The sequence below is a fragment of the Prionailurus bengalensis genome, chromosome B3 (assembly GCF_016509475.1).
Source record: "Prionailurus bengalensis isolate Pbe53 chromosome B3, Fcat_Pben_1.1_paternal_pri, whole genome shotgun sequence".
NCBI lineage: Eukaryota > Metazoa > Chordata > Mammalia > Carnivora > Felidae > Prionailurus > Prionailurus bengalensis.
Window position 1 is genome coordinate 39,964,409 of NC_057355.1, and position 17,071 is coordinate 39,981,479.

Sequence of the window (17,071 nt, forward strand, 5' to 3'; positions counted from 1 at the left end):
ATACTGGGGTTTTTTGTTTGTTTGTTTTAAGTAAACTCTATACCCAACGTGGGGTTCAAACTCATAACCCCAAGATCAAGAGTTGTGTGCTCTACCTACTGACCCAGCCAGGCCCCCCCATACTGGGATTTTTTGCTCAATCACCTTTTTTTCCAAAACAAAAATAGAATTATAGCGCAACTTTTACTTTTTTTAAATTTAACACATCACGAACATCCTCCCAGGTCTATACATATGGCTACGGCAGATAGTATTATTTGGATTGTTAAACAAGAGACCTAAGGGGCGCCTGGGTGGCGCAGTCGGTTAAGCATCCGACTTCAGCCAGGTCACGATCTCACGGTCCGTGAGTTCGAGCCCCGCGTCAGGCTCTGGGCTGATGGCTCAGAGCCTGGAGCCTGTTTCCGATTCTGTGTCTCCCTCTCTCTCTGCCCCTCCCCCGTTCATGCTCTGTCCGTTCATGCTCTGTCTCTCTCTGTCCCAAAAATAAATAAACGTTGAAAAAAAAATTAAAAAAAAAAACAAAAAAAAAAACAAAACAAGAGACCTAAGGATCAGAGACAGAAGTAACTTGGCCCAGGGGCACCTGGGTGGCTCATTCGGTTAAGCGTCCAACTTTGGCTCAGGTCATAAGCTCGTGGCTCGTGAGTTTGAGCCCCGTGTCAGGCTCTGTGCTGACAGCTCGGAGCCTGGAGCCTGCTTTGGATTCTGTGTCTCCCTCACTCTCTCTTACCCTCCCCTGCTTTTGCTCTCTCTCTCAAAAATAAATAAACATTTTAAAAAAAGAAGAAGTAACTTGGCCCAGGTCACACAGCTAGTACACAGAGTGTGGGATGCTAGAGACTTGGCATGAATGACACACAAGCCGCCTGTGATTTGGTGGTTGGGGTGGGGAGGCTGCGGGGTCTGAAGAAGTTCATGCTACAGATGGGCTTAAAGGTCAGGTGGTCCAACTGTGGCTCCGAGCAGAGAAGTTACTTTCCCAAAGTTTCTCAGCAAATAGTAGGGCTCCCTTGCCTCCCAGCATCTAGTCCGGGCATCATCCTATGAAGCCGCAGGCCTCTTCTAGGAGTATGGAGCTGCCAGTTCCTGGGCCCTGGGAGTGTTTGCCCCCAAGTTCTCTGAAAAGTGATCCTCATCTATAAATAAGCCAGGCTCACATGTCCCAGCACATTGTGTAGGGGGAATAAAGAAATGTCTAAAACAGCAACTTGATTGTGCCCAAGGTATGTATTTTTACACATGCCCAGATATAGCACATGTACAAATATGCTATTCATAAACTCAGCCCAGGGTGTGAAGGAGCCCGTATGCCTCGGTGTAGGGTGTGCGCGTGTGCAGTTAATCAACACACTCTGTCAAGGTATGTGTACATATGTTTGGAACTGATGGTGAAGACTAGACCCTGAGGCAATTCCCTGGTACTTATACTAATTTCTAACAATAAGGGATCATTTTCCTTCCACGGGAACCAGTAATCAATGAGAGCAATGTTTCCCAAATCCCAGGCTTTCACAAACCCCCCTTATAATTTTGGCCATCCCTAAACCATTTATTCAATCGCATACTCAATACATGTCTTTAAACCAACCCTCTTTTGTAACTTTAACACGAATTGAAAAGGAGCATTATTTCCCCGCAGTAAAAAGGAAAACCGGCAACACTTAACATAAATAGAAGGTAGCCATAAAAATAAATACATAACCACTGGAATAAAAAATGTGTGTCTGTGTCTGGAGCCACATGAAATAATTTTGTTATCACCACTCACACTTGAAAAACATGGCACCGCCTGGTTAAGCATCCGATTTCAGCTCAGGTCATGATCTTGAAGTTCACAAGTTCAAGCCCCGTGTCGGGCTCTGTGCTGAGAGCTCAGAGCCTGGAGCCTGCTTCAGATTCTGCGTGTGTGTGTGTGTGTGTCTGTGTGTGTGTGTGTCTGCCCCTCCTCTGCTCACACTCTGTCTCTCTCTCAAAAATAAACATTTAAATACACAAATAAATAAAACATGACACTAATGGACCTCAATACCTTAGGATCCCTAGTCCAGTCTCCTGCCCTACCCATCTCCCCGTGCCCAGGGTGTCTGTCAACCTCAAGTGACCCTTGGCCAGTGTCCCGTTTATCTAGGTGGATCTCTGAAGGGCTCAGGGTCGGGGCTCCTTGGCCCTTATGAAATTCAGAGCAGCTATGTCATTTCTACTATGTTCTTTTTGTTGTTGTTAAGTAATCTCTACACCCAACGTGGGGCTCCAACTCATGACCCGGAGATCAAGAGTCCCATGCTCTACAGACTAAGCCACCCAGGTGTCCCTCTAATGTATTTTTAAATCCCTGGTTCCAAGTAGCCTTTTGGAGGTGGGGCAGCAGGCTGAAGCTCAGGCTTGGAAAGAGAATGATCCCTTCCTTTTGGAGAGAGGTTGCTTTTCATTCTGTAAGTAGCTATTTTTATTTGAAATTTGAATTGATTTTAAAATAATAAAACGTAAAGGGACACCTGGGTGGCTCAAGCAGTTAAGCGTCTGATTTCGGCACATGTCATGATCTCACAGTTCGTGAGTTCTAGCGCCACATCGGACTTGGCTGTCAGCGCGGAGCCTGCTTTGGATCCTCTGTCCCCCTCTCTCTCTGCCCCTCCCCCACTGTTTTCTTTCTGTCTCTCTGTCTCTCAAAATAAATAAATAAACTTAAAAAAAATAAAATGAAATAATAAAACATACCAATTTAATGGAAAAAAGTCATCCACCAACTGAACACAGACAGTTGTTACTATTGTGATTATTCCCTCCCGGTCTTTTAAAATATGGGTATAGTTTCTATCATTGTAAGTATGTGTTTAGAATTTGTGATTCATAGATAATATTTTTAATGTGAGATAATAACACATTAGGGTCAGGGTTGTGAAGGAGGCAGGACAGAATTATTTAACCCATTTTTCAGATGAGAAAGCTGAGACCCAGACATATGATATCACTTGGTAAAGTCACATATGCTGGAACAAGTTCTCCCCACTATGTCACAGCTGCTTCTATGTTAGAGCTTGGAGTTTTAAAACAAAGTGTACAAGGGCATATGTTTTTCCCAATTTAAATTTTTAAAAGTTTTACATTTCCAAACTAATAAATATTCAAAATTTTTATTTTTTAATTTTTTTAATGTTTATTTATTTTAGAGAGAGAAACAGAGACAGACAGAATGTGAGCAGGGAAGGGGCAGAGAGAGAGGGAGACAGAATCCGAAGCAGGCTCCAGGCTCTCAGCTGTCAGCACAGAGCCCAACGTGGGGCTTGAACTCACAAACCTTGAGATCATGACCTGAGCCTAAGTCAGATGTGTAACCGACTGAGCTATTCAGGCACACCCCCCAAATTTTTTTTTTAAAACACAACAAATAAGAATTTCCAGTAATCACACTGCCAGAGAAAAATCTCCTTGAATGATGTTAAGCTTCACCATCCTTGACTTTTTCTGAGCATATCCTAACATATCATTTATCTGTTTTCCAAAAATAGAACTGCTTCCTAAAAACACTGTTTTGTGACTTTTTCCCCCCACTAACCAAAATATCTTGCACATACTTCCAAGGACAGAAAAAGATTTTAACAAAACAGAAAAGATTTTAGATGAACACAAAAGTGGTTCCATCCAGCTTTTGTTGGCTGCAGTGACAGCACCACATGTGCTTCCCCCCTCCCTCTGTTTTCGTCCCTCTCCCTTCCTCCCTCCCCCCTCCTTCCTTCCTTCCTTCCTTCCTTCCTTCCTTCCTTCCTTCCTTCCTTCCTTCCCATACATAAATAAGGAAATGTTACTTGTCCAAGGAGGTATTGGCTCTTGGGTACATGAAGCACAATTTCCGTGGAAAGCCTTGGAAACTTTGGGGTTAGGAAAAGTGAACTGGTCTGGCAGAAACTCTGCAGGCAAGTTCAGCTAGCTAGAGTGAAGGAAGAGGAAGGATCTTGGAGGCAGAGTATATTAAGTGGAGGAAACCTGGATGGGGATAGAGGTGTTGTTTCCCAGATGGGTTCTGCTTGTCCTTCCCCACTGGTCCTTTCCCATCAAATTTTCCTGGCCCAGGATTTTACCTCCAACTACCCTTTGCCTCCATGTCCCTTTTCCCCTGCTGGCCCCAGCACTGACATGGGCAGCTGCTGGAGCTGAGGGTAAGATACTGGGGCAGAGGTGGGCTTACCCATGGAATGAGGGAAGGAGTAAAGCAGGTTTATGTTTTTTCTCTAAGTCTTTGGGCCATAGTAGGTCTCTAGGCCTGTGGCCAGAGTTTTTTCCCAATACCCTGAACCAGTCCCCCTCTCCTGTGTTTAGATTTTTTCATAGCCCATTTTCCAGTGAGCCAGGGGACCTTCATCAACCCCACTGCTGCCCCACTCCCTCTCTAACTTTGGCCCAGTCTACATCCGGGGACCAGCACCATTTGCTCTATGGAGAAACTAGGACTCTCAACCTTGAGCTGACCCTTCAAGGATCACGGTTGGAGGATTCAGGAAGACGCATTCCCCTGCTACTTGGGCCAGAGCCCATTCTGCCTACCACACCCCCAGACCCATGGACACTGCCTTGCCCGGATTGCATTCTCTCTCAAGCAAGGTCTCTGAGCCTTTCTAATCTGAGTGGCTTTTCAGCCTCTAACCAAGAGGGCAGAGAACACCCCCTTCATCCATTACCCCTCGTAAGTAATGTATGCATTGACTGGGGCTTGCTAGTGACCTTGTCCCTTCCACGGGTATTCTCAACCATTTAATGGCTGGTGAGACAGGCAGGTAAGAAGAACATGGGATTTGGAACCAGAAGACCTGGGTTCAAGTTTTAACTCTGCTCCAGCTGTGAGACCCTGGGAAAATACCCTGCTGCCTCTGAGCCTTAGTTTTGTCACCAGTAAAATGGAGGTTGTGATGTCCTCTATCTCTTCAGATTGTTTTGGCTCAGATGACACTGTATGAATAAAATGGATTTTTATCAGGGAGGGAGGAGGTAACATAGGCAGGGAGTAAACAAATTGACACTGTATAGAAGGCTGTGTAAGTCTTGCATTGTCAGCTCCCAGAATCCCAGGTCCCCTCCCTGGAGACAACCACCATTACCAGGGACCTTCAGTGCAAGCATATTAAGAGTCTCATGCTCTACCGACTGAGCTAGCCGGGCAGTTCAGTGCAAGCATATTAAGTGTGCATATCCCCACACACTGTTCTGCACCAAACATGATTTGGAGATTGTCCTGTTTCAGCACACATGGAGCAGCCTCCTTTTTTTTTTTTTAAGTATTTTTTTTAAATGTTTATTTATTTTTGAGAGAGAGAGAGAAAGAGAGAGAAAACCATCAGGGGAGAGTCAGAGAGAGAGAAGGGAACAGAGGATCTGAAGCAGGCTCGGAGCTTCCAGCAGAGAGCCAGACACGGGGCTTGAACTCACAAACCATGAGGTCATGACCCAAGCCAAAGTCAGATGCTTAACCAACTGAGCCGCCCAGGCACTCTGAGCTGTCTCCTTTTTAACAGCTGCCTAGCATTCCATTGTGTGAATGTACTCAAACCGATTTAGCTAGTTCCCACCCTACAGATGGACACTTGGATCGTTTCCAGTCTTCTGCCTTTGTAGTTACAGTGCTGGAGTGAATACCATTAAACATGTTTTTGTGTACATGTATGAGAATATCTGTGGGATAGAGTCCTCGAAGTGGCGTTGCTGGGTCAAAAGGCATGTGCAGGGTTGATTTTAAGATCTTACCAGCTTGCCCTTGAAGGAAGCTGTATCCATTGGCAAGGCGATTGACACAGGAGTGTCTACCCTCCATTACCTCATCCACAGAGGGTGTTAGAAAACACCCAAAGTGATCTTTGCCAACCTGATAGGTGAAAATGGCATCTTACAGCTTTCATTTGCATTTTTTTTATTATAAGAGAGGCTTGAAAGTAAAATGCTATCAGTAATTCAGGCTGGAGAGGGAGGTGGACCTAGGACAGCTCCCTGCAGAGCTCCTGCCCACCTCATAGGTGCCCTCTCCCCCTTCCCAAGGCTCATCATTCTTCCCAACGGGGTCCTTCAGATCCTGGACATTCAGGAGAGTGACACAGGCTCCTACCGCTGCGTGGCCACCAACTCAGTCCGCCAGCGCTTCAGCCAGGAGGCCCTGCTCAGTGTGGCCCCCAGAGGTAAGGGGGCAGGCTGGATGGGGAAACCTGGGGATTTCTGGACCAGCCACCTCAGAGCTGGGAGGCACCTCGTGAGGTCCAAGCTCTGCCTTCAAATAGGTGACAGTGTATCAGTCCCAGTGGGCAGGTGTGGAGTACCACCCAGCAAGTCAGAAATAGAACTGGAGCTGGAACCCAAGACTCCAGACTCCCAGTCCAGCTCTCTTCCTGCAGAGGCTCTGTGTTCGCTTGGGTTGGGTGGAACATCCCAGGCTGGGGACAGAGGTGGGGAAGGGAGGCATCTGAAGATGGTGTGTCAGTGCCCTGAAGCCATGGTCCCTGCCTTTCTGTGTCTCCTGAGGACTCTGGGCATTAGGGGATTGGCTGGGCACCGAGAATCTGGTTCCCTGCAGTCTGGTGCTCCTGTCCTCTCCATTTCTCCGAAAAGTTCCTGTTCCAGTGTAACACAGTAGGAAAGGCACAGGCTCTGGGGTCAGAAAGACCTGGTTTGAATCCTGGCCTCTCTACTTGCCATCTATGTGACCCTGGGCTGTTATCAAATGTCTAGCTCAGGGAGGTTGTGAGAATAGCTGAGATAAGAGTGGAAAGCGCCTGGCACCCAGCAGGTGCACAACAGATCTTAGTTCAGGCCTCCCCGAAGGGCCTTTCACTTGCCTCCCTTTGCCATGACATCTCCCCCGAACCCTGCACTTCTGCACATCTCTTCCCATCCCCCCATCTCAAATCCCCCGCTCAGGTAAGCAGGTTTAATTCTGGTTCACTCTCTGTGCCCAGGGTCTCTGCCTCCACCTGCTGGACAAACCAGGTATTCGCCATGCTGACCCAGGGGGCCAGGGTCACAGTGAGAACTTGGCAGGGAATCCATGCTCAGGAGCTGCCAAACTGCCGTAAACTCGACCCCTACCTCCTACCTTTCCCACAGGGGAACCCAAAGCCCTTTGAAGAAAGGACTTGCATAAGGTCACACAGTGCCTTAATGGCAGTGCTGGAACCAGAAACTATGACTGTTGACTCCACCTCCAGGCTCCAAGTCTTCTCATGACCCTGATGGTCCTCTGCCTGGAGGGAGGGTTTGATTTGGCAGGCAAGAATGGCGGTGGTGTGCCAGAGGCCAGGTTTTTCCTCTCCATGCTCCAGGAGAAAGAGCTCTGCGGAACTATGTGGCTGCTTTTGCCCCCTGTCAGATGAAACCCTGGCTGTTCTCTGCCCCACCTGCTTCACCAGGTGACTCTGAGCATCAGGTGAGGTACTGCATGTATGGACACCTAATAGTAAGGCTGCTTGCTGGCCTGCCCTCTCTCCAGGGTCCCTGGCTTCCACCAGGGGGCAGGACGTGGTCATCGTGGCAGCCCCCGAGAACACCACAGTGGTTTCTGGCCAGAGCGTGGTGATGGAATGTGTGGCCTCAGCTGACCCCACCCCTTTCGTGTCCTGGGTCCGACAGGGTAAGTGGAGGGAGGGGACTCAAGGTCATGGGAAAGGAGGGGGTAGCATCTCATGTGTCCCCAAGTTGGGAAGCTATAAGGGTGACCACTCTATAGTCACCTACCTTTGGTGTGGTGGGAACTCCTCTTCTAGGGCCGAGTATGGGGATGGGGGAAACCTGGACAAACTTAATCATCAGTCTTTGAAGTACATTTCCTCTATGAAACACTCTAGTTCTGCCGCTCACGTAACCATTACTGAGACCCTATTTAGGGTGGTCTCAACAGTACTACAAGTGAATGTGTGAGAGCTAGAAGGGTGCTGCGCAGCCATCGAATCAGGTGAAACCAGGCCCCCACTGCTGGTCTGCAAAGCTGCTGCCGTGTATGCTTGGCTTCACGCTGGGCACAGTGAATTTAAAAAATCAGATGAGACAGACAGGGACTCTGTGGTCTGAACTCATCATAGTCTGGGTGAGGGTGATAAAACACACACCATGAAAAGAGGTTTGCCTGTATTGGGCAGCACGTGATAAATGCCAGGTAGGACTGCGTTGCTCTCAGGGTAATGAAGATGCTGGCCAAACATCACCTTGCAGTCTGCTGAGCACTTCCTGCCAGAGCCTGGAAGAGCCCTTTGAAGGGGATAGGGGTGAGGACTATTATTCCCAGTGGACAGATGAGGAAGCTGAGGCTCAGAGAGCCAAGACCCAAACTTTAGAGCCTGTTCTCTTTCTGGTACACCACTTCCTACAGTCCTAACTGGAAGAAAAGCAAGGATTATTTTTGTTTCCATTGTCAATGAGAAGTGACCTACCTCAAATTGATAACAGAAGTAAGTCTTAAACCCTGCCCTCTTTACCTTTCTTCCCTGACTCAGTCTACTACCCTACACCGGCTCCTTTACATAAGTTTGTACCTCATATTCAAAAGAGTATGCAATCGGGGCGCCTAGGTAGCTCAATCAGTTAAGTGTCTGACTCTTGATTTCAGTTAAGGTCATGATCTCATGGTCGTGAGATTGAGCCCCATGTTGTGTGAGGCCCGCTTAAGATTTTCTGCCTCTCCCTCTGCCCCTCCCCTGTGTGTGTGTGCTCTCAGAAAGAAAGAAAGAAAGAAAGAAAGAAAGAAAGAAAGAAAGAAAGAAAGAAAGAAAGAAATGTAATGTATACATAGAGTTCAAGGAAAAATAATAAACTGAACAAGTATGTATCCCCCCGCCCCCCAGGGACATGTGAGTGGCTCAGTCAGCTGAGCGTCAGACTTCAGCGCAGGTCATGATCTCACAGTTTGTGAGTTCAAGTCCCACGTCCGTCTTGCTGCTGTCAGGCTGTAGCTCCGAGACTGCTTTGGATCCTCTGCCCCCTCTCTCTGCTCCTGCCCCACTTGTGCTTTCCCAAAAATAAACAAATATTTTAAAAATGAAAAATAAATAAAAAAATAAAAAGTATATATCCCCCCACCCAAGCTGGTGAGATGTAACAGTGCTGGTGTCTTTGGGCCTCCCCAACCTGCACACCTCATTGGATTTGTGATACTTACTTAGTTATTGGGATCCTGGGGCCAGCAGGACCCTCATACTATTATTGGAATGAGCCTGTGGTATAACCCAGAAATTCTAATATCAGTGTTTCTCAAATCCTGACTTTGTATCATGATGACCCAGGGAGCTTATTAAAACTGCAGACTCCCTCCCTTCAGGCCTGGTCACTTGTGAACCAGGAATCTTAATGTTTAACAACTGCCCTAGGTCCTTGCTGCTGAAAGTGTGGTCTTTGGACCTACCACCTGCACCTACTTAGAAATGCAGAGTCTGGGGCATGCCCTAGGCCTCTGCATCTTAAGTTTCCTTGAGATTCTGTGATTCGAGTACACAGTGAGGGTTTGAGAATTGCTGTCCCAGAGAATCCTGATACCTATGGGAGCTCCCTTACAGAAAGTCTGTTAATAGCACTCCTGGACAGAGACTGGGAAGAGAAAGCCTGGAAAAGGATTTCCTTCCTGATATGCTGGTCACTGTTCCTTTCCTAGACACTTACTCCACAAAGTCAGGGAAGAGACATAGCTTTTTGTTTTGTTTTCTTCTGATTACAAAAGTTGTGTGTGTTCATTGTAGAAAACTAGGGAAAAGCAGAAACAGAAAACATTCCATTTAATCTCTCTTTGAGAGATTAAAATTGTTAACATACAAGTGTATTTTCTTCCAGATTTTCTTCTATGCATATGTGCATTTTTCCCTAAAATTGGGAGTAGTTCCAAATCTTACTTTCAGTCCACAGCATATCATAAGCATTTTTCCATCTCTAAAACTTTTTCAAAAAGTAATTTTATTTTATTTTTTAAGACTCCATGCCCAACATGGGGCTTGAACTCATGACCCTGGGATCCAAGCGTCAGATGCTCTACCGACTGAGCCAGCCAGGTACCCCCCAAAAAGTAATTTTAATGACTATATTCCATCATTTGAATATAGCCATAATACAACTTGCCAGTTTCTACTGTTGAATTTTTAAGTCCTTTCCAGTTATCCACTATTACAGTTAACATTACAGTGATCAGCCCTGTTCATATCTCCCCAGGACAGCTGCCCACAAATGGGATCCCTGGGTCAAAGTCAAAGTGGAGACCCCATTAGCATTTACTCTTTCTCTGGCATTGCAGCTTACCTTTTAAAAAACCTTTCCTAATTTGGGGCACCTGGGTGGCCCATTTGGTTAAGCATCCGACTTTGGCTCACGTGTTAGGTTCAGGTCATGATTTCACAGTCCATGAGTTTGAGCCCTTTGTGGGGCTTTGTGCTGACAGCTCAGAGCCTGGAGCCTGCTTCAGATTCTGTCTCCTTCTCCCTCTGCCACTCCCCTGCTCATGCTCTGTTTCTCTCTCTCTCTCTCTCAAAAAATAAATAAATAAATAAATAAATAAATAAATAAATAAATAAATAAATAAACATTAAATTTTTTTTAACTTTCCTAATTTGATAGGTGAAAATTAACATCTGTGTTTTGATGTGCATTTCTTTGAATTATGTAAAGTTGAACACTTTTTTGTATTTCTTGATCATTTGCATTTTTCCTCCAGATTTTCTGTTCATGTTCATAAAGCACAGGCTTTTTTTTTTTTAAGTTTATTTATTTGAGGGTGGGCATGCAGAGAGAGAGAGAGAGAAAGAGAGAGAGAGAGAGAGAGAGAGAGAGAGAGAGAGAGAGAGAGAATTCCAAGCAGGCTCTTTGCACTGTCTGTCAGCACACAGAGCCCAATATGGGGCTTGAACTCAGGAACTTGAGAGATCATGACCTGAGCCAAAACCAAGAGTGGGTAGCTTAAGGGGGGGGGGGGATCTGAGTCACCCAGATTCCCCTAAAGCATAGGCTTTTAAAATGGTTCTCATTTCATATCAAGATAAAAGTCTTCTGTATGTTCAAATCTTTGGCTTTGGTCAGATCTTTCCAGCCGTATCTTCATCATAATATTGGGACAACACCATACAGGAGGAGTGAGTTCTTGAGAGAAATGAATTTAATAATAATGATAACGGTAATAAGTGACTAGTTTACTGAGCACCTGTTAGGTGCCTGCATTGTGCCAGGCCTTCTCACAAACCTTATTTGTTTCATCCCCACAGCAGCCCTTCCAGCTAGGGGCTATCCGTCTCCCCATTTTACAGACAGAGACACTAGGGTTCACAGAGGGTCACTTGTCTAGCAAGGGGAGGAACTGAAATGCAAATAAGGGACTGCTGTGTTCTCTTAGTCCCGTGTCGAGGGGCCCCTGGATGCAAGGAGTAGATGGAGGGCCAGTCCTCGGTGCCCCCCTCCACCGCTCTTCCTCTCCTCCCCCAGACGGGAAGCCCATCTCCACGGATGTCATCGTCCTGGGCCGCACCAACTTGCTAATCAGCAGCGCGCAGCCCCGACACTCGGGCGTCTACGTCTGCCGCGCTAACAAGCCCCGCACGCGCGACTTCGCCACGGCCGCCGCCGAGCTCCGCGTGCTGGGTGAGGCGGGGTGGAGGACCCGGTAGTAGGGGCTCAGGGGGACCGGATTGGGCCGGGTCAACTAGGAGTGGGGAAGGGAAGATGGGGAGGGGGGATGGGCAAGCGGGTGTGTTAGAAGGACTGAGGGGCGACCCTGGAAGGTGGAAAAGGGCTGGAGCTAGGGGGACGGCGCTCAGGGGAGGGGCCCTTCGTTAGGGTGGGTAGTGCAGGGGACAGCTGGAGGAGGGGAAGAGCGGGAAAGGATAGGAGGAAGGGGTGGGGGAAGTTGAGGCAGGGAGAGAAGGAGAGGGGTGGTTAGGGCGTGACTTGGGTGATTGGGGGGTGGCGATGGATGATCTGAGCGGGACCTAGGTAATGGGGGGAGGGGGAGGACTGAGGGTTAGGGGAGACGGTGGAGTCGTCTGGGTGGCACGAAAAACTGGGGGACGGAGTTGCTCCGGGCTGGGATAACTGTGGCGAGGGGGGAGTCTCCCCGGTGTGGGAGACACTGGAAGGAGGGGAAGAGGTTACGGTACCTGAGGGAGAGGGGTGAGGCCCAGGAGGAGCTAGGGTACTTAGGGGAGGCTCGGGAGGCCCGGGGACAACTGGGAGCGAGGAGGAGTAGGCTGGCGGCGTGGGGCTGGGGTAAACGCGGGAGGAGCAGGGGTAGGGCGGCGCCACACGCGAGTATTTGGGGGCGGGGTGACTCAGGGAGAGGGTGGAGCGAGCGGAGGGCGCGCGGCAGCCGGCCGGGGTATGCGGAGAGGCTGCAGGACCCCTGGCGGCCGGAGCGCGTGGTCAGCGTCCCCCTCCCCGCCCCCCAGCGGCCCCTGCCATCTCGCAGGCGCCCGAGGCGCTGTCGCGGACGCGGGCGAGCACGGCGCGCTTCGTGTGTCGAGCGGCCGGGGAGCCCAGGCCCGCGCTGCGCTGGCTGCACGACGGGGCGCCGCTGCGGCCCAACGGGCGCGTCAAGGTGCAGGGCGGCGGCGGCAGCCTGGTCATCACGCAGATCGGCCTGCAGGACGCCGGCTACTACCAGTGCGTGGCGGAGAACAGCGCGGGCACCGCGTGCGCCGCCGCGCCCCTGGCCGTCGTGGTGCGCGAGGGGCTGCCCAGCGCCCCCACGCGGGTCACGGCCACGCCGCTGAGCAGCTCCACCGTGCTCGTGGCCTGGGAGCGGCCCGAGCTGCACAGCGAGCAGATCATCGGCTTCTCCCTTCACTACCAGAAGGCACGCGGTAAGTCTGCTGGGGACCCGCGTGGGGGCGCCCCGAGGGGGGCACAGGTTAGAAGACGGATGGGTTGCCGTGTGGGTACCTTTGGGGATAGGGTGGGATGGGGTGGGAGCCCGCGGAACAGACCCGCATAGGTATGGGGTAGGCAGTACTCTTCGATGTGCTGGAAAGGTCAAAGTGTGCAGCACATTTCCCCCTCAGCCACAGCCTGTTATGAGAGAGGAGGAAGAGGATGCTTTTCCTCCCAGAGAAAAATGCCTTGGCACTCCTGGAGCCAGTTTATTATAGCTGCAGCAGGAGTCACTTCAATTAGACAACAGAAAGAACTTCCTAGCCAGCAGAGGAATTAATACAGTGGGACTAGAAGCCAGGGAAGTCTATACTCTGGGGCTCAGATGATCTGATGATTTAGTTACAGACTATTCCAGAGACTGGGGCAATGTGAAGGATCCCTAGATAACCTCCAGCTGGTAGGCCTCTGGGGGTGGCCTTGTGACAGTCTCTTTGTCCCTGTGTCACTGCCCCAGGCATGGACAATGTGGAATACCAGTTTGCAGTGAACAATGACACCACAGAGCTGCAGGTTCGAGACCTGGAACCCAACACCGATTATGAGTTCTACGTGGTGGCCTACTCCCAGCTGGGGGCCAGCCGCACCTCTACCCCAGCACTGGTCCACACACTGGATGATGGTAGGGCCTCTAAACCTGCAGTGGGCCCCTTGGGTTCCAGAGAATTCCCTGGGGATGGTAGTTCGGCTTCTCTTTACTAGTGTTTGCCAAGGGACTTTTACCTGACTCATGTCATCTTTTGTGCCCTGTAAGGGGGTGGGTAATGGTTCTTCCCAATTTACAGTTTAGGAAACTGAGGCCCAGAAAATGAGAGTGACTTGCCCAAGGTCAGTAGTACAGCTGGGACTTGAGGACAGGTCTTGATTCCCTCTGTCATATGGCCCTTCTCAATATCCATGTACCATCCAGTCAGGCAGGGGCCAGTGACATGAAACCATTGGATGTGGAAGATTGTGCCCCAAACCTTTTTCTGGCTTTAGGGTGGGAAGGATGTCCCCTCATCTCCAGTTTGGGGCTCCCCTGAGAGGCTCCCTTTCCTCCCTCAGATCCCGGGCCTACTTCTGACTTGCTGTGTGACCTGGGCAAGTCTCTGATCGCTCCTGGGCCTCACCTTCCACGTCGGTGGAGCAGAGCTCACGCTGATGTTCTTCTGTCTCAGTCCCCAGTGCAGCGCCCCAGCTCTCCCTGTCCAGCCCCAACCCCTTGGACATCAGGGTGGCGTGGCTGCCCCTGCCTCCCAGCCTGAGCAATGGGCAGGTGGTGAAGTACAAGATAGAGTACGGTTTGGGAAAGGAAGGTAAGTGGGGGCAGGGCTCCACCTGCCTGGGAATTATTGATGTGAAGGGCTGGCCAGAGCAGCTGAGGACCCAAGTAGAGGTGGGGAGAGTCTGAGGAAATTAAGCAGAGAGGTAGAGTAGGGAAATATGAACTTGGACAAGAGGAGTGTGGGCTAGGTGTAGGGAAAGGTAAAGAGGCAAAGCTCAAGACAGGCCTGGGTTCTAGCCCCACCTCCTCTATAGCTATAGTGGGTAATGCGGTTAAGTCCCTGCCTCAGTTTCCTTATCTGTGAAATAAGGCAGGTAGCCTAGATAATCCCTGGGGTCCCTTCCAGCTCAAAAAGCAGATGAGAGAACAGGAGGTGGAGGGTATGCTTGTGGGATTGGGGAAACAGAGCATTGGGGACGGCATGTTAGGGCAGATGTAGATGATCTAGGGGAGAGGGTGTGAAAGGGATAAAGAGTTAGGAGAAGGCAAGTGGCTGGGGGGGGGGGGCAGGGTGAGAGTGAGAAAGGAGGGAAGCATGAGGAAGGGGGCTTGGGGTGGTCATCAGAGCTCCAGAAGGCAGGCGGTACCTGATGGCCTTCAGAGACAACCCCTTGTGCCTGTGTCCTAGAGTGTGTATGAAGGGATGGTCACAGACAGTTCATGGGGAAGTGCGGAGTGCATGCTGTGGTTCTCTCCACTCTGAGCTGAGGCTGATGGCCTGTGTCAGCCCAGGCTGGAGGCCCAGGAGTCAGCTCTGGAGCCATGACTGAGGGGTCAGTGCTGAGAGGGCCTTAGGCTCCCATGAGCGCCGAGGAACCACGATCTGGCGTGGAATAGTTGGTATAGGGGAGTTTAGGGGTCCTGGTCTTTAGGTGGCCACCCAGCAGCCATGTTTCCTGTCCCAGCAGATCAGGTTTTCTCCACCGAGGTGCCTGGGAATGAAACACAGTTTACGCTGAGTTCGCTTCAGCCAAACAAAGTGTATCGAGTACGGATTTCGGCTGGCACAGGGGCTGGCTATGGGACGCCCTCCCAGTGGATGCAGCACAGGACGCCCAGTATGCACAACCAGAGCCACGGTAGGGGGTCTGAGGGGAGAGGAAGGACCGTGTGTGTGTGACTGGAGTGTATGTGTGCCCTTAGAACTCAGGCCCAAACACTCTCTCCTTCAGAGACCTTCCATGGCTCCCCCTGCTTGAGGGGTAAGGGAGGCCAGGTGTAGAGGCAAAGGGCTGGCCTTTACAGACACACCTGGGCTACAGTGTCCCTTCTACCTGCGTGATCTTGGACAAACCATTCACAACTCTGAGGCTTCATTTATTGCTAAAGGTGGCATAAGGATTAATAATGCATTGTGAACAAGTGTTTAGCACATAATAAGAGCTTGTTAAATACTAGTTGCTTTTCATTGATCGTGATTGTTGGTTTTGTCAAGAGGCCCAATAATACAGTGATTAAGTGCAGACAGAACCTGGCACATATGCTCTCTGTGTGACCTTGGGCAAGTCGCTTAACTTCTCAGTTTTCTTATCTGTAAAATGGAGACAGTAGTATTTTTGTTATTTTGTAGGGTTGTGAGAATAAAACACATGTACAAAGGGCTTAGAACAGTGTCTGACACATAATAAAGCCCCACTCTTAGGCTCCAAGTCGGCTCCCCACACCAATGGCTCCTTCCCTCCTTTCCAATCTCAGCAACCCCTGCGACCCCCTTGCCTGTCAGTATCCACGCATGCATTCCTTCAGAAGAATTATGGAGCCCTACGCTGTGCCAGGTACTATCAGCACCGCCCCAGAGGTGCTCCTTGCTGACCTCTTTGCAAGCGCTCAGGAGACACGCCTATATTCTCGGCACTCTGGGTGTGTAGAATAGGCAGTTCACCTCTAGACTGAGCTCAGGCCTGGCACAAGGAGTGGTGGCTGAGTGTCCATTCACTGCAAGGAGGCTGGCAAGGCTCTCACTCAGTGCTGGCTTCCTGCTTTTGGCTTCCTCCTACCTGTCCCCCTCTCCCACCTCTGACTTCCTTCTCCTCACTTCCCATTGTCTCACCCCTTCTTCCCATCCTGCTCCTTTGCCCCCAGTCCCTTTTGCCCCTGCAGAGTTGAAGGTGCGGGCAAGAATGGAGTCCCTGGTCGTGTCGTGGCAGCCTCCCCCTCACCCTGCCCAGATCTCTGGCTACAAACTGTACTGGCGGGAGGTGGGAGCCGAGGAGGAGGAGGCCAATGGTGAGAGTCCCCCAGGGGGCCGCGGAGACCAGGCTTGGGATGTGGGGCCTGTCCGGCTCAAGAAGAAAGTGAAGCAGTATGAGTTGACCCAGCTAGGTGAGGAGGGCTGGGGGAGGGAGGGAGATGGGCATAGCCTTGGTTGGGAACGGGGCAAGCTGGGCATGGGAGTTGGGAATGGAGTGCTATCTGGGGATGAAAGAGTGGCCTCAGAGGTCCCTCTAGCCAGTGACCCCCATGACCTTCCCCAGCCCCTGGCCGGCTGTACGAGGTGAAGCTTGTGGCATTCAACAAACATGAGGACGGCTACGCAGCGGTGTGGAAGGGCAAAACAGAAAAAGCTCCCACGCCAGGTGAGGGGGCTGGGGAAGAGGGAGGAGGGCTCTGTTGAAGGGTCTGTGTGCCTCTTCCTTTCCCTTCCCTCTGGGCCAGCCTTGGTGGTCAGGCCATCCGGTAGCCTCAGCTACCCCCAGACCCATGCTCTTAGGCTCAGAGGTCCTCTTCTAGCCCCAGACAGCCTCTGTCGCAGACAGAAGCTTCAGTTGGTGCACTTTCAGGACTGCTACCGTATTTTCATTACCCACGAGCAGTGCTAATTTGGAAGGTTTGGACAGAGAGAAACCCCATGGTTAATCGGTGACTCCTGACCCTGTTTGACCTTTAAACATGTTTTAAAATACATCCACCTACATCACACTGCCTATCAGATTATCC

General features: G+C 50.4%; 1 protein-coding gene across 4 annotated transcripts in view; it reads left to right on the forward strand.

The window, feature by feature from the left end:
• IGDCC4 (immunoglobulin superfamily DCC subclass member 4) overlaps window positions 1-17,071 on the forward strand; it is a 40,586-nt gene that overhangs the window by 12,220 nt on the left and 11,295 nt on the right. Inside the window, exons 4-12 of one of the 4 annotated variants that reach the window (XM_043555141.1) lie at window positions 6,028-6,164; window positions 7,469-7,609; window positions 11,428-11,583; window positions 12,387-12,800; window positions 13,325-13,489; window positions 14,028-14,165; window positions 15,040-15,213; window positions 16,217-16,456; window positions 16,609-16,710. In XM_043555141.1, the coding sequence (XP_043411076.1) occupies window positions 6,028-6,164; window positions 7,469-7,609; window positions 11,428-11,583; window positions 12,387-12,800; window positions 13,325-13,489; window positions 14,028-14,165; window positions 15,040-15,213; window positions 16,217-16,456; window positions 16,609-16,710 (1,667 nt within the window). The remainder of the gene's footprint in view (window positions 1-6,027; window positions 6,165-7,468; window positions 7,610-11,427; window positions 11,584-12,386; window positions 12,801-13,324; window positions 13,490-14,027; window positions 14,166-15,039; window positions 15,214-16,216; window positions 16,457-16,608; window positions 16,711-17,071) is intronic. The other 3 variants (XM_043555143.1, XM_043555144.1, XM_043555142.1) reach the window with 3 other exon arrangements.